At 36.8% G+C, this 25,161-nt stretch overlaps 1 protein-coding gene across 1 annotated transcript in view; it reads right to left on the minus strand.

The window, feature by feature from the left end:
• Positions 1-25,161, minus strand: part of RPAP2 (RNA polymerase II associated protein 2) — an 86,662-nt gene that overhangs the window by 59,789 nt on the left and 1,712 nt on the right. The window contains exons 3-6 of the mRNA XM_052637617.1: positions 20,933-21,047; positions 15,440-15,538; positions 15,172-15,237; positions 13,089-13,177 (exon numbers count right to left, since the gene is read on the minus strand). Of these exons, the coding sequence (XP_052493577.1) occupies positions 13,089-13,177; positions 15,172-15,237; positions 15,440-15,538; positions 20,933-21,047 (369 nt within the window). The remainder of the gene's footprint in view (positions 1-13,088; positions 13,178-15,171; positions 15,238-15,439; positions 15,539-20,932; positions 21,048-25,161) is intronic.

Consider the following 25,161-nt stretch of genomic DNA (forward strand, 5'->3'; position numbering starts at 1 on the left):
GAAATCTAGTTTCAGAAAATGATGTTCCACATGCAAAAAAATTATTCTAGACAGAGACCTTATACTCTTCACAAAAATTAACTCAAAATGGATTACAGACTTAAATGTAAGATGCAAAACTGTAAAACTCCTAGAAGATTACACAGGAGAAAACCTAGATGACTTTCTAGATACACACCAAAGCCATGATCCATGAAAAAAGAATTGATGAGTCAGACTTTATTAAAAGTTTCTGTTCTGTGAAAAATACTGTCAAGATAATAAAAATAGAAGACACAGACTAGGAGAAAACATTTGCAAAACACAAATTTAATAAAAGACTCTTATCCAAAATATCAAAGCACACTTAAAACTCAACAAGAAAACAAACTCAATTAAAACACGGGCCCAAGACCTTAACAGATACCTCACCAAAGAAGATAAACAGATGATAAATAAGTATATGAAAAGATGTTCTATACCACAGTTCATCAAGGAAATGCAAATTTAAAAAATAATGGAAAAACAAACAAAACAAAGAGACATCACTATACATCTTTAAGAATAACCAAAATCAAGACCATCAATAAGATCAAAAGGTCTGAATGTTTGTGTCCCCTCATCACCAAATTCATATGTTAAATCCTAACTCAATGGGACAGTATTAGGAGGTGAGCCCTTTGGAAATGATTAGGTCACGGGGGCAAATCCTTCTCCAATGGGATTAGTGTCTTTAAAAGGGAGGCCAGAGAAATCCCTCCCCATCCTACCACATGAGGACAAAACCAGAAGTCTTCAACCCAGAAGAGGGCCTCACCCAATCACACCGGCACCCTGATCTCAGATTTAAAATCTCTATAGCTGTGAGAAGAAATTCTTCCTGCTTATAAGCTACCCAGTCCATGCTGTTTTGTTGTACCAGCCTGAACAGACTAAGACATGCACCAAAGAGCTCCCCAAAGAAGACACACAGATGGCACACAAGCATATGAAAAGACACTCTGCCTCATGTGACACCAGAAGTACAAATAAGATAATGAGCAATCACTGAACACCTATTAGTATAGCCAGAATCCAGACAGAGCACTAACACTGTCAAATACTGGTAAGGATGTGAAGAAAAAGAAACTCTCATTCATTGCTGGTGGGAATGCAAAATGGTACAATCACTTTGGAAGACATCTTGGAGACATCTTACAAAAACTAAATATACTCTTTACCACACAATCCAGAAATCACACACCGTGGTATTTATCCAAAGGAGTTGAAAACTTATGTCTACACAAAAACCTGTATGCTATGCTTACAGTAGCTCTATTCATATGTCAAAACTTGGAAGCAACCAGGATATCCTTCAGTAGGTAAATGGATAAATTCTATAGTAAATTCAGACAATGAAATTTTATTCAGCGCTAAGAAGGAAAAGAGCCATCAAATTATGAAAAAACAGGGAAAAAATTAAATGTGTTAAGTGACAGAATCCAGTTTGAAAAGGCTACATACTATATAGGACTCCAACTATATGACATTCTGGAAAAGGTATAACTACTGGGACAGTAAAAAGATAAGGGGTTACAGAAGTTTGAGAGTAGGAGATGAACAGGTAGAACACAAAGGATTTTTAGGGCTATAAAACTACTCTGTATGATAGTGTAATGGTATCTTCAGGTCATTATACATTTGTCCAAACCCCAAACTGTTCAATACCGAGTGATCCCCAGTGTAAACCATGGGTGTGGGTGATAATGATGTGTCAATGCAGGCTCATCTATGTTTGCTCACTTTGATGGGGGATACTGATAGTATGGGAAGCTAGGCATGTGTGTGGGCAGGGGCTCTATGGGAATATCTGTGTCTTCCTCTTCATTTTGTTGTGACCCTAAAATTGCTCTAGAAAACAAAGTCAGTTAATAGAAAAAAAAAATACAAGGAAACAGATATGCACTAAAGAGAAACTAAGTCACTGAACATAAACTCCATTTAAAAGGAAAAACAGGGCTGCAATGAAGGTAATAGTGCAAAGAATTTCTGTTTTAAAAAGTGAAACTAAATGGATATATGGAACCAGAAGTCATTTGAGTTATGACGTTTAAAGGCTGCCAATCAAAAACATCAGATTTGCAAGTATTTTTCTATGTAATTAAACATCACAGCATCAATCATATAACTATTGCCTAGATAATCCATTCATCTTTTGTTTAGCATACAAGGCACTGCAGGGGATGGATTCACTGCCAATCCTCTCCTTAGTTATGGGAGGCACTGCTAGCTGATCAAGGCATTCTTTCCCATTAAACATCTAAGAACCACCCATCAGCATACATTCCTATTCTAGAGAGTCCCCTACAGTTCAGAAATTCCCCCAAGACCAATAATAAAAAATTCAGGAGACAAAATAAGGCAATAATCAGAGAGTTCCCTGAGAATAAAAATTTAATCTATTTTTTCCTTTCCTTTGTCCTTCAGCCAATCAAGGCGTGTCCTTTTGCAATCATCCAAATTATCCTGTTTACCCTGTTTCTTCCCACTCATGAAAACGCTAGTCACAGAAGCTACCTTGGTTTGGTGTTACTCAAAGAAAACAAATGACACTGCTTGGATGGTGACAAGTCTTGACTACTCCAGCGGATATTTATAACTCCCATTAAGAGCTTTTTTAGCATACTAAATAATATGCTAACGTCTCCAACAGAGTGTTTTATTGCCTGTTGACTACTTCCTCCCACTTTCATTTGTAGTTTTCTCACTCTTCCTATCCCACATCCTCGCCCAAGTCTTCTAGGCTAAAATTATCAAGGTCCAGTACCATGCAGCTGTCTAGCATTTGGTCCTACACCGGGATCTGAGTATCAGTGTAGGGAAAAAAAATGTGTATAGACACAGTGATTCTCAACTAGATTCTTGTACTAACTAAATGGCTAGCCTGTAAATACAGGGTATATTCCATCATTCAACAAATTCCTCCAAAAATAAAATTCTGAAATATTATACATTTATGGGTATGTTAAATAATACAAAGAATAAGTTCCTGTTTTTAAAGACATTACAATTTAGTAGTAGGAAAATGCACATTCTAAGAGATTTACAAGTAACCATCCTCATGAGAGGAGAAGGCAATGGCAACCCACTCCAGTACTCTTGCCTGGAAAATCCCATGGAAAGAAGAGCCTGGTAGGCTGCAGTCCACGGGGTCACTAAGAGTCGGACACGACTGAGCAACTTCACTTTCAATTTTCACTTTCATGCATTGGAGAAGGAAATGGCAACCCACTCCAGTGTTCTTGCCTGGAGAATCCCAGGGACGGGGGAGCCTGGTGGGCTGCCGTCCATGGGGTCGCACAGAGTGGGACACGACTGAAGCGACTTCGCAGCAGCAGCATCCTCATGAGAATGATGTGGCTACTACTATCATCCCACGTTACAGATAAAAAGACTGAGTACAGAAAGACTAAGTAGCGTGCAGAAAGTCACACAGCTAGTAAGTGGTAAACCCAGGTATCAAACCCAGCCAGCATGGCTCACAAGAACTACACTCTTGCATCATTTAATTCAACAGCATATATAATAAGTACCATGACAGAGATATGAGTTGCTACAGGAAATTAAGAGAAGAAAGAAAAACTTCCTGCTGAGCCAATGATGACAAGCTTCAGATTCAGCTGTGCCTCTAAAGAACAATACAGTTTATACATGAAGGCGTTTGAGGTGAATCCTATGGATTTTATAGGGAGGTTTTTTTTTTTTTTTTCCTTTCCACTTTTTATTTCTGGACCGGTTGTTAATTTCTTAAAAAAAAAATTTATTTTTTAATTGAAGGATAATTGGTTTACAGAGTTTTGTTGTTTTCTGTCAAACCTCAACATGAATCAGCCAGCAGTATACATAAATACCCTCCCTTTTGAATCTCCACATACCTCTCTCTTTTTTCTCTTTTGGTAAGTTACCAAGGTTAAATCTAGCCTATTTCTTAAAGAAAAACTAACACACATATATACACACATAGAAAACAACTCTGTCCTTGAGCCACACAACCCTCTCCCCTTTCACTGACAGACTTCTTTAAAGAAAGTCTACACTTATCACTTCCAATTCCATTATCTCCTATTCAGTCCTCAGCCCTCTACCTCCTGACATCTGTATGCATTACTCTACTAAAATGACTCTTGCTAAGATCACAAATTACCATAGGGCTGCTAAATCTAAAGTATAATTTTCAGATTTTTTTTTCCTTTTTAAAGTAGAGGAAGAAGAATTAGAATAAAAGGAAGGGTTTGAAAGAGGAAGAAAATAGGAACAAATCATAAAGCAGGGCCTTGGTGAGAGGAGAACAGAATTGGTAACATACAGGGTACTATGTACAGGGTACTAGCAATGAGGAGGCAGACAAATGACATAGTATATGAAGAAAATAATGAAGGAGATTCTAGTGGCTGTCCTCAATCATTTCACTTAAGTAGTAGGTTATATCTACTAGGAGTTGGGGGTGTGGGGCTTCAACATTTAAGGAGAGAAAAGGTCTGAACGTATCATAGTCATTAACAAAGAATAAACATGTGAGCACACTGTTGAGACTAGAAACAATCAACTGGAACAGGGCCCCAGGATTGTAGGCTTTGGTGCCAGATTATCTGGATTTAAATCCCAAATCTATATATATGAGCCAAGTGTTCTTGAGTGAGTCACTAAAGCCTCAGTTTCACCATCCATAAAATGGGTACCAACACTTCCCTAGTATGTTTTGAGGATTGAAATAAATGAGACAGCTTATCTAAAGTGCTAATGGTCTTATTTGAGACCTTTACCCAATAATCTTGAGGAACAGGAAAAAAAGATGACTGAATTTTGGGAAGGTGGAGATGGCTGAAGGCTAAGGGAGAAAGAACCTGGGGTTGTCTGAGAGGATGATATTACAACTGCTGACCATGGACCTCGAGAAAACAACTTTAATGAGGGTCTGCCACCCTAGAAGAAGAGAGCTACGGTAGAGACAGAAGGTCAAAATGAGGTCACAAAGCACACTCAGGAGTGACAGCTGTAGGTGAGAGAGAGGTTGTGGTCAGAGACGGGAAGCTCTTATTTCAAGATTTTGGAGGCATAATAGTTCCAAATAAGAATAAGGTCTAAGTATGGCTGAATCAAGGGTAATACAAATGTACACATTATTCTAAATCATGAAGATAATTTAAGTAGTCCTATGAGACATCTCCAGAATTGCAACTTGATATTTTTTGAGAAAAACACTAAGAATTAAAAGAAAACTCAATCTCTAATGAATGGGGAAATTAGCATATACTGAGTACTTTTTATGTGGTAAATGTTTTAAAAATTGTGGTTAAAAAATATATAACATAAAACTGACCATTTAAACTGTTTTTAGCAATAGTCCAGTGGTATCAAGTACATTTACATTATTGCACAGCTATCACCATCCATCTCAAGGACTTTTTCATTCTGCCACACTTTCTGCTACGTGGTTCCATATATTATACCATTTGATCCTCACATAACTCGCAACTTTGTTTTTATAGATGAGGAAACTGAAGCTCTGAGGGGTAAAGTGATCCTTAAGGGGGTTCCCAAGATCACTACATGTCTCAAGCAGTAAATCTAAGATTTGAATTTAGGTCTTTCAAAGTCTAAGTTCTAACATGTTGCCTCTAATTAAAACCAGAAAAAGGAACCCCCAAAGTTGTGATGAAACCATCTTTACATAACCGCTCCCATAGGAATTCAATGTATTTCATTATTTTCCTTTCTATTGTTTCAGTTTTCTGACTTCATGGAAAGAAAACTATGTTGAACACTGTTTCTAGATGCTTTAGGAATAAACTTAATACTCAGATTTCCAATCTACGAAAGGTAGAGAGGTACCTGACACTAAAATAAACTAAAATTGAGTTTAATGAGGTATTGAACAAAAGATTCCATATAAAACTTCGGTTTTTGCTATGAGCTGTTTTAGAAACAAGGCACCAAGTCACATTGCTCTTTCTTTTCTATCTCTTTAGATGAAATTCAAAAGCTTTTTGTTAAAAATATCATTTCTCTTCAATCTAGGTACCTTCCATTCCCTTCACGTTGCCCTGAGACATTTAATCGAGATAATTTCAACTTTAAAAATAAGTAACCATGTTAGAATACTTTCAAGCTGGTTCTCCATAAACATATTATTTTCACTAAATTATAAATCAGATGATTAACTGTAACTTTACCAAAGTGAGTCTAAAACTAGAAAAAGCACACCAGAAGACCTTGATGTGTGTGTGTATATATCACTTAGAATATGTGTATTATAAATAAACCAATGGAAGGAGCAGACTGCAATTCCCTCCTGTGGTGGGAATTTTTCAAATATGTTAAAAGCTGTTTCAGGAAGTTTTTATTCTGTCTACCAAGCAAGAGAGGTGACTGTTCAGGAAGAGGTTATAGAAGTTGTTCTGCAGAGGTTTTTGGCTTCCGCACCTCTGAGATTATACTGTGTTTATTGCCAAGAAACATGTGTGAAAACCCCCTACGCTGGGCCACATGATGGCGCTTTCAGCTCTGTCAGCATTAACCATTTACCCCAATTTCATCTTTAAATCAAACTTTAATTCTAAACATTTGTCCTTCCTCCTTAGCTTTAACTCCTGATTTTTTAATTACAATTTTAGAAGCTTCCCTCCTTCAAAGACTTGTCAGAGCCTCCAGTTAACCACAGGATTTATAAATGTAACTATTTAGTATTACTACCTAAAGGAGCATGCTGTCTTAGGAACAAAACTGTATGTGGTCTGGTTCTGGCCACCAAGTGTATGAAAATTTTCTAACTCACAACATGAGAAGCCTCACACTGTGTCATGACCCAGGCCATCTAGGTCAATGTTTCGTCTCTGACAGGGCATCAGGAGCCTTTCTGTGTAAAGCACTGCTGCTGTCCACAACATTAAAGACATACTCCAGATAGTTTTACCTTAATAACGGAAACGAGGAAATACAAACCCTAAGACCCTTTCTGATTCCAAAGCCTCAACAGAAATATGGAGCTGGAATTCATGAATTTGTCTAAATTTTTCCTAAGCTGCTTAATACATTTTTACTAAGGAGGAAGTGAGTTTATTATGGTACAAAATAATATTTGATAAATTTTAGGAGACAATATAGGCTTTAGTATTTTAGAATCTGGTGGATAGATTAATATTAGTTTTCACAACAATGTAAGAAAAACCAAACTGAGTCAAATTTAACATTTTATTGACCAATGGTAAGATCATGGTGTCTCTGAATATGTAAATTTCAAGTTGTTTGAGACATACTATAAAATATTCTTGATTTTTATTCATAACATAAAAACTTTAATTCAGTCTTTTATCAGCCTTCTACAGGACTAAAGAATTCTAACTATTTAAAAATCAGTTACTTTTATTCTAAACTCTTAAATGAGACAGACTTCCCTAAGAGGTAGTACAAATTTCCCTAGGCTTATGCTGGTATTTTTAATTTTCATCATTTTTATAAATGAGACATTGCTTATCCAGAAAACTTTCAACTATAGCAGCAGTGACTGACTTAGAACTGTAAAGCATTAAAATGAAAGGGAACTAACGTTAAATGCAAGTTTCTACTTTACAAATGAGGAAAATGAGATTCAGTGCTGGTAAGACTTTCCTAGAGTAAAACAATACTAAAATCCTAAGCTGGATTCAACAAAACAGTGCTCTGCAGATCAGGACCAGGAGGGTGCTACCAGCATTTCAAAAAAAGCAACAGAGTAGAAAATAACAGAGGCTTTCCATGTAGTGAGGATAAAAATTATTTCATAAAACTTTTTGTTCAGTTTTATGTATGTGTTGGATAAGGTGAAATGGTAAAAAAAAAAATTCTGGAAATCGTTCATGAATACAGAGAACAAACAAGGGGTTGCCAGAAGGGAGAGGGGTGTGTGCATCAATGAAATAGGTGAAGGGTATTAAGAGGTACAAACCTCCAATTTTAAAAGAAATAAGCCATGGAGATGTAAAGTACAGCATAAGGAATATGGTCAATAATACTGTAATAACTTTGTATGGGAACAGATGGTTACTGGACTTCTGGTAATCATTCCATAATGTATGTAATTATCAAATCACCACTAGTACACCTGAGACTAATATATAATACTATATGCCAACTATATTTCAATTAAAAAAAGATTTTGGAAGTCATTACAGTAAAATATCTAATTCTTTGAGTGGATTTTCAAATTTATTATTTTTAAATTATAATGAAAATAGCAATTAACATTAATAAAATTATAACCTGCAATTATGGTGATATAGCTTATTTATTACAACTCATTCAAAACTAATAAAACTATCTCTGCATTAAATACTAAATGTTGGCTTTTTTTTAAAAAGGCCATTTTTTGCCTTTAAAAGATATGCTATGGGGTGTAACATTCATAACTTATGTGAACAGACTTTCTTTAAAATACATTTCTGTAAAGCTTACACATATAATATCTAGACAAGCTTAAGAAAATATTGAATTCCAGAATTCTGATCATTAGCACGCATAAAAATACCAAACTTTTGTGAAAAAATAGTGACCTCTAGTGGATTAAAAAAACTGACATAATGTTTGCCTCTAAGAATTTAGAAATTAAGGTAACACTGATGCATCCAGTTATGAAAAATACTGATATGGTATTCAGACAACTATTATGCATAAATAAGGGTTATAGTTACACTATATACAATGTGATAATTGTATAAATTGCTCACTGGTTACTTCCAATCAAGAAAGAATCCTAGCTTTGTTCAGAATCTATAACTAGCTTAAGAAATACACTTATCCTTTCTAATCTTGTGTGATAATGAAGTTGGATTAAATTATCTCTAAGGATCCTTTCAGTTCTTTCATTGTGATCCTTTAATTCATCTCGCATACCAATGCCAGACTAAATTCTATTCAAAAATGTTCAGTGGCTCCCCAGCTCTTGAGTACATACCAAACTTATCTTGGCCCCTTGATATCTATCATTATTTTCTATTTTTTCCCAAATATATCCCTTATTTCAAATGAGTTAATGTTCTTACTATCTACTTCCAATACCCAACCTACTCCTGTAAGTTTATTTTCTCATCTCTGCTTAAAGCTTTTCATTATGCAGTGTTTTAACCTCACTTACATTACAGGTGTCCGTTAGAATAAGTCAAATTTGTTTCACTCAGGTGTATTTGTTTTGCCATCCCAATGAGATTTTAACTTAACCACAGAGGTTGGCTTTCACACATGTGTGTGCACAAGCAGACACGTGCATCCTGCTGAGTAGTACACTACCCTACCTACCTACCTTTTTTTTTTTTTTTTGGCCACACTGTGCAGCATGCAGGTTCTTAGTTCCCAGACCAGGGATGGAACCTGCACCACCCTGCAATGGAAGCGCAGAGGGCTGGACAACCAGGAAAGTCCCTACACACTTTAAATGTAAATTAAGTTGGTAAGTTTAAAAAAACCAAGGGCATTTTCATCTTTTAGTGAGGTGGGAAAGGGTATATAAAGTAGAATTTCAAGAACCATAAATATAAATTGACATAGCTTCATATTTTGGGGAAAAAGTAGGCATTCTGAAGATAGAATGGTAAGATTTTGGGAAAAGGTTAGAGGAAGGAACGTTTTAAAATTAAAGAAGTACCAATAACTATATCTGAAGAAAACAGAGATAACAGGAAAGGTGCTTTGATAAACGGTTTTGAAGTAGATATGTGGATGGACTAAATGAGAGCACTAACTTCAAGAAGCAAAAAAAAGATCTCTGGAAGCAAAGCTAAGAACTCAAGCAAACATCAGTTTGAACACTGGGAAATGTAATATGTTGCCGTCATTAGAACTGAGGAGGCAATGGCAGCTCTCGTGAAAGAAATTTAGGAAGAAATATTTAGAGAAAAAATGATAGTTAAACAGGTGCTTGTAACTTTCCAGAAACTTTGGACAATGCCACAATCTTTTATCTCCAAATAAGAAAGTCAGGCTGGCAGAGAAATGATGAGCAATTTAGTCTCCATAATGTTTAATTCAATTAACAAAGGCCACACTGTAGTATATTCAACATATTCTAAACCACACAGAATTGGCTCAGCAAGGAAAGGTGTCTGCAAACAAAGCTACTGTCACCAGTACAACTGATGCTAGTTGAACATACAGTAGTGATGCTACTTGAGTATCCAGTAAGATTATTTAGCATATATCTTATTTTACCTCAAATAACACTGCCTTGTGTTATAATATTCTCTATCAAACATGAATTACTTCAGACATTATCTCATTGACTTAAGCCTTTGTAATAGATACATAACAATAATTTTTGTTTCCTCTTTAACATTATTATGCCAACTTCCCTTCAGTAATGAATTCTCTTTCAAATTCAGCAACAACTAAAATGTTATAAATGTTCAAACATTTCTCAAAAGGCAACTAACCCATAAGTGTCTATAAACTTTTTTGCTAAAAATAACTCTTTAAATTGGCTTTTTTAAATTTATAAAATATTGTACTTTTATTAAAGATAAAATAATTTAATAAATTAGAAAACAAAATTAGAAATAATTGTTTAAATAAATCAGTTCTAATTAAATAAATTAGAACTTTTTAACCTTAGTACATAGTTAAGAACTGTGTACAGAGGTTCATAACACTGTACAGGAGGCAGTGACCAAAACCCTCCCAAAGAAAAAGAAATACAAGAAGGCAAAGTGGCTGTTTGAATGGCATTAGACATAGCTGAGGAGAGAAGAGAAGCAAAAAGCAAAGGAGAAAGGGAAAGAAATAACCAACTGAGCGCAGAGTTCTAGAGATAAGAAAGCCTTCTTAAATGAACAGTGCAAAGAAGTAGAGGGAAAAAAAATAGAATGGGAAAGACTAGAGATCTCTTCAAGAAAATCAGAGATACTAAGGGAACATTTCACATAAGGATGGGCATGATAAAGGACAGAAATGGTAAGGACCTAACAGAAATAGAAGAGATTAAGAAGAGGTGGCAAGAATGTACAGAATGACTACACAAAAAAGATCTTAATGACCCAAAACCCATGAAGTGGTCACTCACCTAGAGTCTGAAGTCAAGTGGGTCTTAGAAAGCTTTACTACAAACAAGGCTAGTGGAGGTGACAGAATTCCAGCTGAGCTATTTTAAATCCTAAAAGATGATGCTGTCAAAGTGTTGCACTCAGTATGTCAGCAAATTTGGAAAACTCAGCAATGGCCACACGACTGGAAAAGGTCAGTTTTCACTCCAATCCCAAAAAAGGGTAATGCCAAAGAATGTTCAAAATACCATACAATTGTGCTCATTTTGCATGCTAACAAGGTTATGCTCAAAATTCTTCAAGCTAGGCTTCAGCAGTGGTGAACTGAGAACTTTCAGATGTACATGCTACATTTAGAAAAGGCAGAGGAACCAGAGATCAAATTACCAAGATCCTTTGGATGACAGAGAAAGCAAGGCAATTTCAGAAAAACATCTACTTCTGATTCACTGACTATGCTAAAGCCTTTGACTGTATGGATCATAACAAATTGGAAAATTCTTAACGAGATGGAAATACCAAACCACCTTACTTGAGAAACCTGTATATGGGTCAAGAAGCAATGGTTAGAACCTTACAGGGGACAACTGACTGGTTCCAAACTGGGAAAGGGGTACGACTAGGCTGTATATTTTCACTCTGCTTATTTAATTTATATGCAGAGTACATCATGAGAAATGCAAGGATGGATGAATCACAAGCTGGAATCAAGACTGACAGGAGAAATATCAACAACTTCAGATATAGAGATGACACCACTCTAATGGTAAAAAGTGTAGAGGAACTAAAAAGCCTCTTGATGGGGATGAAAGTGAAGAGTGAAAAAGCTGGCTGAAAACTCAGCGTTCAAAAAAACAAAAGATCATGGCATCCAGTCCCATCACTTCAAGGCAAAGAGATGGGGAAAAAGTGGCCGATTTTATTTTCTTGAGCTCCAAAATCACTGCAGATGGTGACTGCAGCCATGAAATTAAAAGACACTTGCTCCTTGGAAGAAAAACTATGTCCAACCTAGACAGCATATTAAAAAGCAGAGACACCACTTTGCCAACAAAGGTCTGTCTAGTCAAAGCGATTGTTTTTCCCGTAGTTATGTACAGATGTGAGAGTTGGACCATAAAGAAGGCTGAGTGCTAAAGAATTGGACTTTTGAACTGTGGTGCTGAAGAAGACTCAGAGTCCCCTGGACTGCAAAGGAGATTAAACCGGTCAATCCTAAAGGAAATCAAACCTGAAAATTCATTGGAAAGACTGATGCTGAAGCCCAATACTTTGGCCACCTGATCTGAAGAGCCAATTTGTTGTAAAAGACCCTGATGCTGGGAAAGACTGAAGGCGAAAGAAGAGAGTGGCAGAAGATGAGATGGTTGGAGAGCATCACCCACTCAGTGGACGTTGAGCAAACTCTGGAAGAGGGTGAAGGACAGGGAAGCAGTCTATGACACTGCAAAAAGTCGGACATGATTTAGTAACAGAACAGCAAGATACAGTTCTCTAGGTGGCACAAGTGGTAAAGAACCTTCTACCAATGCAGGACAGAGACATGGGTTTGATCCCTGGGTTGGGGAGATCCCTGGAGGAGGGCATGGCAACCCACTTCAAAATTCTTGCCTGGAAAATCCCATGGCTGGAGGAGCCTGTTAGGCTACAATCAATGGGGTTACAAAGAGTTGGACACAACTGAAGCGACTTAGCACATGGCATGCACATACAGCTTCCTAACAAAGTAAGTTCAGTTGGATCTAAGATCCTGCACCTTCTGAAAAAATTTAAAATTCTCATCCCAGGATTATCATATTATTAGGATTAACAGAAATAACCATCAGAGCAGGAAGCAAAGTTCATTTTCTTCTCAAAGGTGAAACAGAAAACAAGTGACATCTGTATGTACTTTCTGATTTTAAGCGTAAAATCCTTAAAAGTTCTGTTTAAAATATAACCATTTCCCCACAATGAAAATGTGTATAACAAATGCATTCCAAAGAAAACTAACCTACTCTTTACATTATCTCAAAAACTATAAAGAAATATATGAACAAATATATACATAATGATTTAAATTACCTTTCTTCCTCGCGAACCCATACTGGACTTTTAGGAATTTGTGCTTCAAAAAACTTAGATGCTTTATAACAAAAATTGCTGCAAAAACACTGAAAAGAACATTTTAAAACCAGCAACTTGTTTTGTTCTTATTGTGAAATAAAATTTATGTACAGAAGAGAATATAAAACATAAATATGTAGTTCACAGGAAAAAAACAATCCAAGAATCGACCACCCACGTTAAGAAATAAGATTTAGTACCTTTGAAGGCTTTTCTGTGTCCCTCCCCAATCGCATCGCTTTCCACATTCCCCAGAGATAACCACTATCATAAATGCTCTGTTACTCATTCCTTCGCTTTCTTTCAGTCTTGCTACTGACATTTGGTTTTGCCTATCTTTAAACTTTGTCTAAATGGAATATTATTATGTATTCTTGTATTCTGTTCCACATCATGTTTTTCAGAGTCATTTATGTAGCTATAGCATATGCATTTACACTGTGTATTACATTCCATTGCCTAAGTATTACTACCTTTTAGTTACTGTTTAAGGAAAATGAGTTGCTATTTTTTGTTATCATTACCATGTTACATGAATCTTTTTTAATTACAATTTTTACATTTAAAAAATTGTGGTATGATACACAAAATTCATCATCATACACATTTTTAAGTGTTCAGTTCAGTGGCTTTAAATACCTTTTTACTATTTTGCAACTATCACCATCATCCACCTCCAGAAGATCTTTTCATCTTAAAAAACTGAGACTTCACACTGATTAAACTCCCCATTTCTACCTCCTGTGACAAAAACCATTCTACTTTCTGTCTCCATAAATTTGACTACTCTCAATTATGTTACATAAGTAGAATCATAGACTATTTTTCCTTTTGTACTGGCTTATCTCACTTAGAACAATGTTTTCAAAATTCATTCAGTTGTAGCTGTGTCAGAATTTCCTTCCTTTGGAAGGCTAAATAACATTCTATTTTAGGTACTGAATATGCACCGTATTTTGTTTATCCTACTAGGAACATTCATGGGCTTCCCTGGTAGTTCTGATGGTAAAGAATCTGCCTGCAATGCAGGAGCCCCAGGTTCCATCCCTGGGTCAGGAAGATCCCCTGGAGAATGAATGGCAACCCACCCCAGTACTCTTGCCTGGAAAACCCCATGGACAGAGGAGCCTGGCAGGTTACAGTCCATGGGGTCGCAAAAGAGTCATACACATCTGAGCAGCCAAACAGCAGACTACAGTCCGTGGGGTCGCAAAAGAGTCGGACATGTCTGAGCAACTAAGCACGAGGAACATTCATACACATATGTGCTTGTGTACACAGGTTAAATAAGAAAGAGTTTATACCAAAGGATAGAATGGTCACAAAGAATGTGTAAATTTGACTTTAACAAATTTGATTTTGCCAAACAGTTTCTCAGAAAGGTTATATCAATATTTATTTGACCAGAAGTATGAATCTGTGGTCAGTTACATGTGAGAAATATAACCCCTGATTTGTAGCTTATCTTTTCACTCTTGTTTTAGAAACTTCTAATAAACAATGTTTTCTATTTTAATGTAGAATAATTTATCAGTTTTTCCTCTATGGTCTATAATTTTCCATCTTATTTAATAAATTCTCTCCAACCCAAGTTCTAAAAACATATTTTTTTACATTTAGGTTCTTAATCTACCTAAAATTGATCTTTGTATATACACTCTTAATAGCTATCAGTTTTCATTTTTTCTGTATGGATAATTGGGCTTATATAATTTATTAAAAAACCCATCCTTTCTCCACTGATCTAAAATACTCCTGATGTCTTACGTTCAGTGTCCACATAAGTAGTATGAGTCTGTTTCTGGCTCTCTATTCTGTTCTATGATTCACTCACCTGAATTCATGCCAATATGCAATTTTTAAATGTTCACATACTAACTCAAGTGTAAGCAAAAAAAATTTTTAACACTATATTTATAAATAAAAATCTTTTAACATAGTCATTTTCTAGAAGGCAAGATTTTAAACAGATATTTTTAGAATCCCATTTAGTATAATATTAAATATTAACTCCCACATTGCTAATAATCTTTAAACTTACCTTTCTCTCAGTAATATCATAGACTTTATTAGTTTTGGTAGAAATTTTATATTTCTGTTTTGGTACCTAAAGAAAGAAAGTACAGTGTACGATAGAATTCAAGTAACAAACATGAACTTTATGGTTAACATTAAGTCATCTACATATTGTATCTTTGGCTAACCCATATCATTAGTTTATGACCTCAGTTTTATTGTTCTTTTTACATGGTATTTTGCTAAATATGAAAGTTAAAAGTCTACATGTTATAGAAAAAAAAGTTACTTACAATTCCTAGCTTGTTCTGACATAAAGGATAGCCACAGAGTTTGATAATAGAACGCTCATCCACGACATCACTATAGTGAGCAGGTGTGATGAATTTTCCCTACAACGAAATGAGAGGGGCACTTACTCCAACACATTATTCAAAAAGTTTATTTATCAGCTCTTTAGGTCTCACTGATCTCATATGAAAACACAGGGGTCATAAAAGTACCTATCTCATAGGTTTGATGTACTGATCTCATAGATTTGATAGAATTAGAGGAGAAAATAAAGGAAAAGCACTTAGAAAAGTGCTTCCAGACACATTCTAAGTACTTAGAAAATGTAAGTTATTATTTAAAAAAACACAAACCCATAAAACCCCCAAAATTTCTGCCACAGTAAACTATGCATCTTTGTAGATTACACAAGTCATGAAATAATTCTGAGGCAAGAGTAAGAGGTGATGTTATTCTGACTGCTATACCAGAGGAAAATATTAATAGTATATTTTTAATTTTTAAAAGTATTACTCAAAAATATACAAAATAGAATTATATACCATTTTACCTATTTCTGAAAGCACAGTCTTATAAACAAAGTACATTAAAGGTGTCATTGTGACTCCTGAACAAATTTTTGTGCAAAATCTTTCATCTTCTGAAAAAACACAACAGTGAGGTGACAGTTATAAGCTAACACCAAATATTTTTCTTTGACATTTTCTTGTTCAAATAATCTCAGATCTACCACCCAGAATGATGGGTTGGCAATGTCAGTAGGCTAGAGGGGAATGTTTAAAGGCACGAGAGAGAGTGATGAAGAAAGGTCTCAGAAGAGGAGGTAGATGATGAAGTTGGCAAATAGGTGGAAGGATGGGTCAAGGCAAAGAAGAATGTCCCCTCTTCTGATGAGGAGTAAAAGTGAGGCTAAGTAAGCTAAATGACAGGATGAGTAAGGGAGTGAAGCAGAGAAAAAAATCCAGGTGTCTGCTGTGTTCTCCATGAGTTAGGCAACAGCTTAGAGGAAAGGAGTATGGAATTGGGGAAAGCAGTAATGATGGGAAGAGTGCCAGTGGGTGGTTAGAAAGGGTGCTAATTACAGATGTAAATGATATATATATTATATAAAAAATAAACAACAAGGCCCCACTGTATAGCACAGGGAACTATAGCAGAGTCAGACATGACTGAGTGACTAAGCATGCATGCGCACACACACACAAGTGTAACTGAACACTTTGCTGTATACCAGAAACTAACATTACATTGTAAACTAGTGGAACTTCAATAAAAAAACAAAAAACAAACCTCAGTTCTTGAGACAAACCAACATTTCTGGTTTGTCTTTAGAGTCATCAAGCATGGAGATTCTGATGCAGTTATCCATATCAATGTAAATATTGTCATATTTATATTCCTCTTGTTTAGGAAAATCTCTGAGCCACACCAAGAATTATTTCTACAATAAAAGCTCTAGCTTTAATTTTCCATTTCTTTTTTCTCATAAGGATTATGAGGATGTAACACACATTTCAAGTTTTTAATGCAATAAAGCCATTAATGAAAACAAAAAAAATTTTAATGCAAATGATAATTCTCATTATGTGTTGATTAAACCATAGGGGGTCTATATCTCATGTTTTTAAAATATCAAAATGAATGAAATTACATTAACAGAAATCATGGTTTTCTATTACTAAAACAGGAAAACATACAGCCTATGAAAAATGACATGGTGATCAGCAGTGCAAAGCAATGAAAATCAAGTGAGATTAGCAGACTGGTTAAAAGAACTATTAAGGGATAAAATATGCATGTTACCTCTCTCAAGTACATTTTAAAGTCATTATAAAGCAAAGAATGCATAATAGTAATAGCTGGTTATCTTTAAATGCACAAATTATATAGCGTGTGACTGACAACAAATTCAAAGATTTCAATAATGCATGGAAGTTTCACGTTACACAGATTTAAAGACTTTATACTATAAAAGTGTTAGTCTCTCAGTCATGTCTGATTCTTTGCGACCCCATGGACTGTAGCCCACTAGGCTCTTCTGTCCATGGGATTCTCCAGGAAAATATACTGGAGTGGGTAGTCATTTCCTTCTTCAGGGGATCTTCCCTACCCAGGGATCAAACTGAGGTCTCCTGCATTGTAGACGGTTTCTTCACCGTCTGAGCCACCAGGGAATCTGGTGGCAAACCACTTCAGCATTCTTGCCTTGAGAACCCCATGAACAGTATGAAAAGGCAAAAAGGCATGACACTGAAAGATGAGCCTCCAAGGTCAGTAGGTGCCCAATATATCACTGGAGAAACAGTTCCAGAAAGAATGAAGAGGCTGGACAGAGGTAGAAACGTCTCATAGCTGTGGATGTGTCTGGTGGTATACAGTCTGATGCTGTACAGAAGAAAACTGCAAGGAACCTGGAATGTTAGGTACATGAATCAAGGCAAATTAGATGTGGTCACCAGGAGATGGCAAGAGTGAACATCAACATCTTAGGAATCATGGACAGGTGATGATGGACAGGAATGGGTGAATTTAATTCAGATGACCATTATGTTTACTATGGTGGGCAAGAATCCCTTAGAAGAAATGGAGTAGCCATCATAGACAACAAGAGTCTGAAATGCAGTACTTGGGTGCAATCTCAAAAATAAGAGAATAATCTCGGTTTGTTTCCAAGACAAATCATTCAACAACACAGTAATCCAAGTCTACGCCTCAACCACTGATGCTGAAGTTGAATGTGCTATGAAGACCTACTACTACTGCTAAGTCGCTTCAGTCGTGTCCGACTCTGTGTGACCCCATAGACGGCAGCCCACTAGGCTCCCCTGTCCCTGGGATTCTCCAGGCAAGAACACTGGAGTGGGTTGCCATTTCCTTCTCCAATGCATGAAAGTGAAAAGTGAAAGTGAAGTCGCTCAGTCATGTCCGACTCTTAGCAACCCCATGGACTGCAGCCTACCAGACTCCTCCATCCATGGGATTTTCCAGGCAAGAGCACTGGAGTGGGGTGCCATTCAAGACATTCTAAAACACCAGAAAACTATGTCCTTTTCATCACAGGGGATTGGAATGCAAAAGCAGGAAGTCAAGAGATATCTGAAATATCTAGCATGTTTGGCCCTGCAGTACAAAATGAAGCAAGGCAAAAGCCCACAGTTTTGCCAAGAGAACACACTGGTCATAGCAAATATCCTCTTCCAAAACACAAGAGACAGCTCTACACATGGATATCACCATATAGTCAATAATGAAACCAGACTGATGATATTCTTTGCAGCCAAAGGTGGAGAAGCTCTATACAGTCAGCAAAAACAAGACCGGGAGCTGACTGTGGCTCAGATCATGAACTCCTTATTGCAAAATTCAGACTTAAATTGAAGAAAGCAGGGAAAACCACTCGGCCATTCAGGTATGACCTAAATCAAATCCCTTATGATTCTACAGTGGAAGTGACAAATAGATTCAACGGATTAGATCTGATAAGGGTGTCTGAAGAACTATGGACAGAGGTTTGTAACACTGTACAGGAGACAGTGACCAAAACCCTCCCAAAGAGAAAGAAATGCCAAGAAAGCAAAGTGGTTGTCTGAGGAGGCCTTACAAACAGTTGAGAAAAGAAGAGAAGCAAAAGGCAAAGGAGAGAGGGAAAGACACACCCAACTGAATGCGGAGTTCCAGAGAATATCAAATAAGAAAGCTTTCTTAAATGAACAATGCAAAGAAATAGAGGAAAACAATAGAATGGGAAAGATTAGAGATCTCTTCAGGAAAACTGGAGATACCAAGGGAACATTTCATGCAAAGATGAGCACAATAAAGGAGAGACACAGCAAAGACCTAACAGAAATGGAAAAGGTTAAAAAGAGGTGGCAAGAATACATAGAACTATATAAAAAAGGTCTTAATGATCCAGATAATCACGACGGTGTGGTCACTCACCTAGAGCCTAACGTCCTAGAGTGTGAAGTCAAGTGGGCCTTAGGAAGCATTACTACAAACAAAGCAAGTGGAAGTGATGGAATTACAGCTATTTCAAATCCTAAAAGATGATGCTGTTAAAGTGCTGCACTCAATATGTCAGCAAATTTGGAAAATTCGGCAGTGGCCACAGGACTGGAAAAGGTCAATTTTCATTCCAATCCCATAGAAGGGCAATGCCAAAGAATATTCAAACTAACATACAATTGTGCTTATTTCACATCCTTGCAAGGTAATGCTCAAAATCCTTAAAGCTAGGCTTCAACAGTACATGAACTGATAACTTCCAGATGTAAAAGTTGGGTTTAGAAAAGGCAGAGAAACAGAGATCAAATTGCCAACATTCACTGGATCATAGAAAAGGCAAGAGAATTCCAGAAAAACATCTACTTCTGCTGCATTGACTACAATAAAGCCTTTGACTGTGTGGATCACAACAAACTGTAGAAAATTCTTTAAGAGATGGGAATACCAGACCACCTTACCTGCCTCCTGAGAAACATGTGTATGCAGGTCAAGAAGCAATAGTTGGAACCAAACATGGAACCAATGGACTGGCTCAAAACTGGGAAAGGAGTATGTTCAGGCTGTATACTGTCACTCTGCTTAATTAAGATATGCAGAGCACATCATGCAAAATGCCAGGCTAGATGAATCACAAGTTGGAATCAAGATTGCTGGGAGAAATGTCAATAATCTCAGATATGCAGATGATACCACCCTAATGGCAGAAAGCAAAGAGGAACTAAAGAGCCGCTTGATGAGGGTGAGGGAGGAGAGTGAAAAAGCTGGTTTAAAACTCAACATTCAAAAAACTAAGATAATGGCATCCGGTCCCATCACTTCATGGCAGACAGATAGGAGAAAAAATGGCAACAGTGGCAGATTTTACTTTCTTGGGTTCTAAAATCACTGAAGATGGTGACTGTAGCTATGAAATTCAGATGCTTGCTCCTTGGAAGAAAAGCTATGACAAACCTAGACAGCATTATTAAAAAGCAGAGACACCACACTGCCAACAAAGGTCCATACATAGTCAAAGCTGTGGTTTTTCCAGTAGTCATGTATGGGTGTGAGAGTTGGACCACAAAGAAAGCTGAGAGTCATAGAATTGATGCATCCAAATTCTGGTGCTGGAGAAGACTCCTAGAGTCCCCTGGACTGCAAGGAGATGAACCAGTCAATCCTAAAGGAAATCAACCCTGAGTATTCACTGGAAGGACTGATGCTAAAGCTCTAATACTTTGTCCACCTGAAGTGAAGGGCCGATTCATTACCAGAGACCCTGACACTATGAAAGATGGAAGCAAAACGAAAAGAGGAGGGCAGAGCATGAGTTGGTTAGACAGTATCATCGACTCAATGGACATGAGTTTGAGCAAACTCTAGGAAATAGTGAAGGATAGGGAAGCCTGCAGTACTGTAGTACATGGGGTCGCAAAGCCTCCAACATGACTGACTTAGCCACTGTACAAAACAACAACATACTATAGAAGTAATAATTTATCAATACATACACACTCCCTTAGGAATTCTTCTGAAATATTCTCCTCTAAAAGCTGTTCCACAATATGTAGAGCTTTTCTCTCAAACTCAATCTTCTTTCTGACAGCTGCTTCTAGTTCTGCTTTCCTAAAATTGAAAAAAAAATGGTATTTAAGTTATTCTACTTAAGTTTTAGCATAGCCATTTTCTACATTTTAAAATTAAACACTAACAATGTACTATTTTGCTATTAATGTTAAATGTATATTTTAAAATGCTGTTTCTTTTGATCCAGTATTTTTCAAAAGGGAAACAAACTACTTTTTATTGACGTCTGTCATAACAGGATTATTTGATTTCCAGGGCTCAGAGAACAAGGAAGAATTTAGAGTATCCTACAAAAAAGAAAATAGGAGGAAATCTTTTTTGCCAGATAAAACTATCATTATTGAAATGATAATTTATCATTCTCTATCATTTCTCTGAGCTTTTACCTAAAAATGGAGGCTTTTCCCTTGAAATCATTAGAAATCAGAAGGGAATGGAGAGGAAAAATATGATTTTGGTTGTTCTCTTAAATACAGATTTCTTTGTGCTAATTCTCAAATGTTAACTAAATGGCCAGCCTGGTTTAACAGGACAGAGTCATACTCGCAAAGAAGTATTTACTTACTTTGTTGTAAAGTCTTATTAAATAACTATACTGGTATGACTATATGGTTCTGGAAAACAACAATCTAGGAAGCACCAGTGAAAATCTGTCAGCCTCTGCAGGCCCCATACATCATATAAAAGCAGAGGCTATCTGATCAAAAAATGGTCCTAGGACAGTGGTGCTCAATTCCAGCCACAGCGTAGATCATCTGATGAGACCTTTTTTAAAAAAGATACCATGCTCAGGTCCCACTGCAGGCTAACTAAATAAGAATCTTTGAGGATGGGCTCTAATTAATGGTGTTTTCTTAAAAGTGCTCCAGATAAACCTAGTGTGTAACAGAGCTGAGAACCAGTACCATGGGAACAAAGATACCAACTATCTTGGTGACTTGTTTGCTACACTAGTTTCTACTCGCCCACCAGAACAACCCTGCTGCCATCCTGGACCTTGACTGCTCTTATATGTGAACCTAGAATGTACTCAGTTCTGAATATTCATTCCAAGGACTGATGCTAAAGCTCCAATACTTCGGCCACATGATGCGAAGAATGGACTCATTGGAAAAGACCCTGATGCTGGGAAGGATTGAAGGCAGGAAGAGAAGGGGACATCAGAGGATGAGATGATTGGATGGCATCACCGACTCAATGAACATGGGTTTGAGCAAGCTCTGGGAGTTGGTGATGAACAGGGAAGCCTAGCGCGCTGCAGTCAATGGGGTCTAAAAGAGTCGGACATGATTCAGTGACTGAACTGAACTGAGAATGTACTCACCTTTTCTCCCTACCTTTATTGACTGCCAAGACTTTAGCATCTAATTTCTTGCCTGGAGCAATATGTTTTACAAAAAAACAATTTGGAGAATTGACACAAGACTGCCAGCTAGGGACAAATAAGGACATTAAAACAAGAATGTCTCACTGTTCACACTATTCGCTAAACCCAGGGTAGGCAAGGCGTTAGCAGGGAAGCTGAAGAAAACTCAAGGAGTCATAGTAAGTGAAGACCCATTTATTCTCTCCCGACTGCAACAACAGCTGTAGCAGCAGATACACTGTATTCTCTCCTCTCACGACTAACCCAGTGGACAAAGCCCTAACGCAGCCAAAAAGCTCTTCAGGTGGAGCCTATGTTTACAGAACAAAAGTGGCCCGTGGCCAAGTGGGTACATCGTGACGCGTGCGCGGTGCTCTAAGTTATCTCAGCTGTTACATGACCATGTATTTACAAAACCTGGGGTCAGAGCGAGATGCCCTGGGGCAAGAGAGCCTGATCACCACCACTTTGGTTAATCTGCTCTTTCCCTACAAAGAAGAAACTTGTAATTAACACCTGTTCTCCCACCATTTCATCAAGACCAATCTTACATCAAAAATGTAAAAAGGACACGGACACAGATTAAATATTCTTTGTACTGAAAGAAAGTTTTCTCTGCAGTACCAAAGTTCTTTGCACTGAAAATATTTAGCTTTATGAAAAGCCTTATTTTTCTCATTTTGCTGCTTACCAATAAAAGCTATGTCATTTACTAAGATCAGAATAGAATGTGCATTAGGAGTTGCTGATTTAAGGAGTTAATTACCTCAACCTGCAGGAACAGCAAACTCCTCCGAACTGATGAATATCTACAGCTGTTTCCCATGGATAGCCCTGTCTCAGAGCTCCCTTCTATCCCACATGACGACACATGGTGTGGTCTACAGCAGTGGTACTCAAACTTCTGGGCATCAGTGGTCCTTAATAATCTTAGTTTTTGCTTATGCAGATTGTATCTGTTGATAGTTACCATACTGGGATTAAAGGTGAGAAAAATTTCAAGCACTCATGAACTCATTTAATAGTAATATATACATTACACGTTAACATATTTTTAAATGAAAACTTCAGTGTGAATTACAGAATTGTTTTATATTTTCACAAAGCTCATTATAATTTCTGGCTTAATACTATTCAGCTGGATTGAACGTAGAAGTATTTTTCAGTAGGAATAAATTCATGAAGGATCACTTCTCTCAACACCTAGTCGGTTACCCTCCAGGATCATCCTGGGTGATCTGCTTGAAATACGTTTCAGCTTATCTATATTCTTCACATTGTAGTACTTAAAATAAAAGATAATCTCCTCAGGCGTGTAATCAGATCCATGTTGAAGAGACCTGCAAATTACTATTATCATTATTAACTAAACTTCACTGTTGTATTATTTTCTAAAGCCAAGTATAGTCATTCTGCGCCACAGGAAAACAGATCTCAAATTCATCTGATTTCTCCACTCCCAAATGATCTTTATCCCTAACACCTTAACACTTTTGAAACTTAAATTCTGTTACTTTAAATTCAAGTTTTATTTGCACTTAGAAAATCTGAATTTCTCACCCTAGCCTACTGGTACTGTTTGAATGCAACCCTGCCTCTAACTTATTCCTACACTCCTTTCTTTCTTTGCTCAGAATGCTTCACATGACCTTGGGTATCTCTCCTTTCTTTTTTTCTTGTCACATCTATTGGTGCTTCTAGCTGGAAGTCTCTCCTCACTACTCTGTCTGGTAAGTGCCTACCTAGCCTTCCAGTCAGTCTAATTATTACTTTCTCAAAGAAGCTTTTCCCTGAACACATACCACCCTTCCTGCCAACCTCTTTTGTTTTTAGTTCCATCACAGCCTTTTCATTTGCAATTATGTATTTATTTGTGATAATTTAATTGATATTTCTCTGTTCTACTAGACAGCAACTGTGTCTATACTGTTCAAAATCATATCCTCAGGGCCTCTGAAAAACTCCTGAAAGAGAACACAGGCAGAACAGCCTTTGACATAAATCTTAGCAATTTTTTTTAATGTCTTCCAAGGTGAAGGGAAGGAGCAAATATAAACAAACAGGAAGGACCTAATTATACTTAAAAACTTCTGCAAACAAAAGGAAACCATCACAAAATGAAAAGACAATCTACTGATGGGGAGAAAATATTTGCAAATGATATGAATAATTAGAGGTTAATATCCAAAATATATAAACAGTTCACACAACTCAATATCAAAAAAAAAATCCAATTAAAAACTGGGCAGAAGAAACAGGACACTTTCCCAAGGATGTATAGATGGCCAACAGGCACATGAGAAAATGCTCAACATCGTGAATCAGCAGAGAAATGCAAATCAAAGCCACAAAATGAGATATCACCTCACATCTGTCAAAAAGGCTATCATTTAAGTCTACAAATAACAAATGTTGAGGAGGATGTGGAGAAAAGGGAATCCTCCTGTTAGTGGGGATGTAAATTGGTGCAGCCACTACGGAAAACAGTATAGAGGTTCCCTAAAACACTAAAAACTACCATATGATCCAGCAATTTCACTCCTGGGTATATATGTGAAGAAAATTACAACACTAGTTTGAAAAGACACATGCATCTCAATGTTCATAGGAGCATAATTTATAATTGCCAAGATACAGAAGCAATATAAGTGTCCATCAACAGACGAATGGATAAAGATGATGTGGTTTACACAGGCCATGGAATACTACTCAGCCATAAAAAAGAATGAAATTCTGCAATCTGTGACAACATGGATGTCCCTAGAGGATATTAGGCTTTGTGAAGTA

This window comes from Budorcas taxicolor, chromosome 3, assembly GCF_023091745.1.
Source record: "Budorcas taxicolor isolate Tak-1 chromosome 3, Takin1.1, whole genome shotgun sequence".
Classification (NCBI taxonomy): Eukaryota; Metazoa; Chordata; class Mammalia; order Artiodactyla; family Bovidae; genus Budorcas; species Budorcas taxicolor.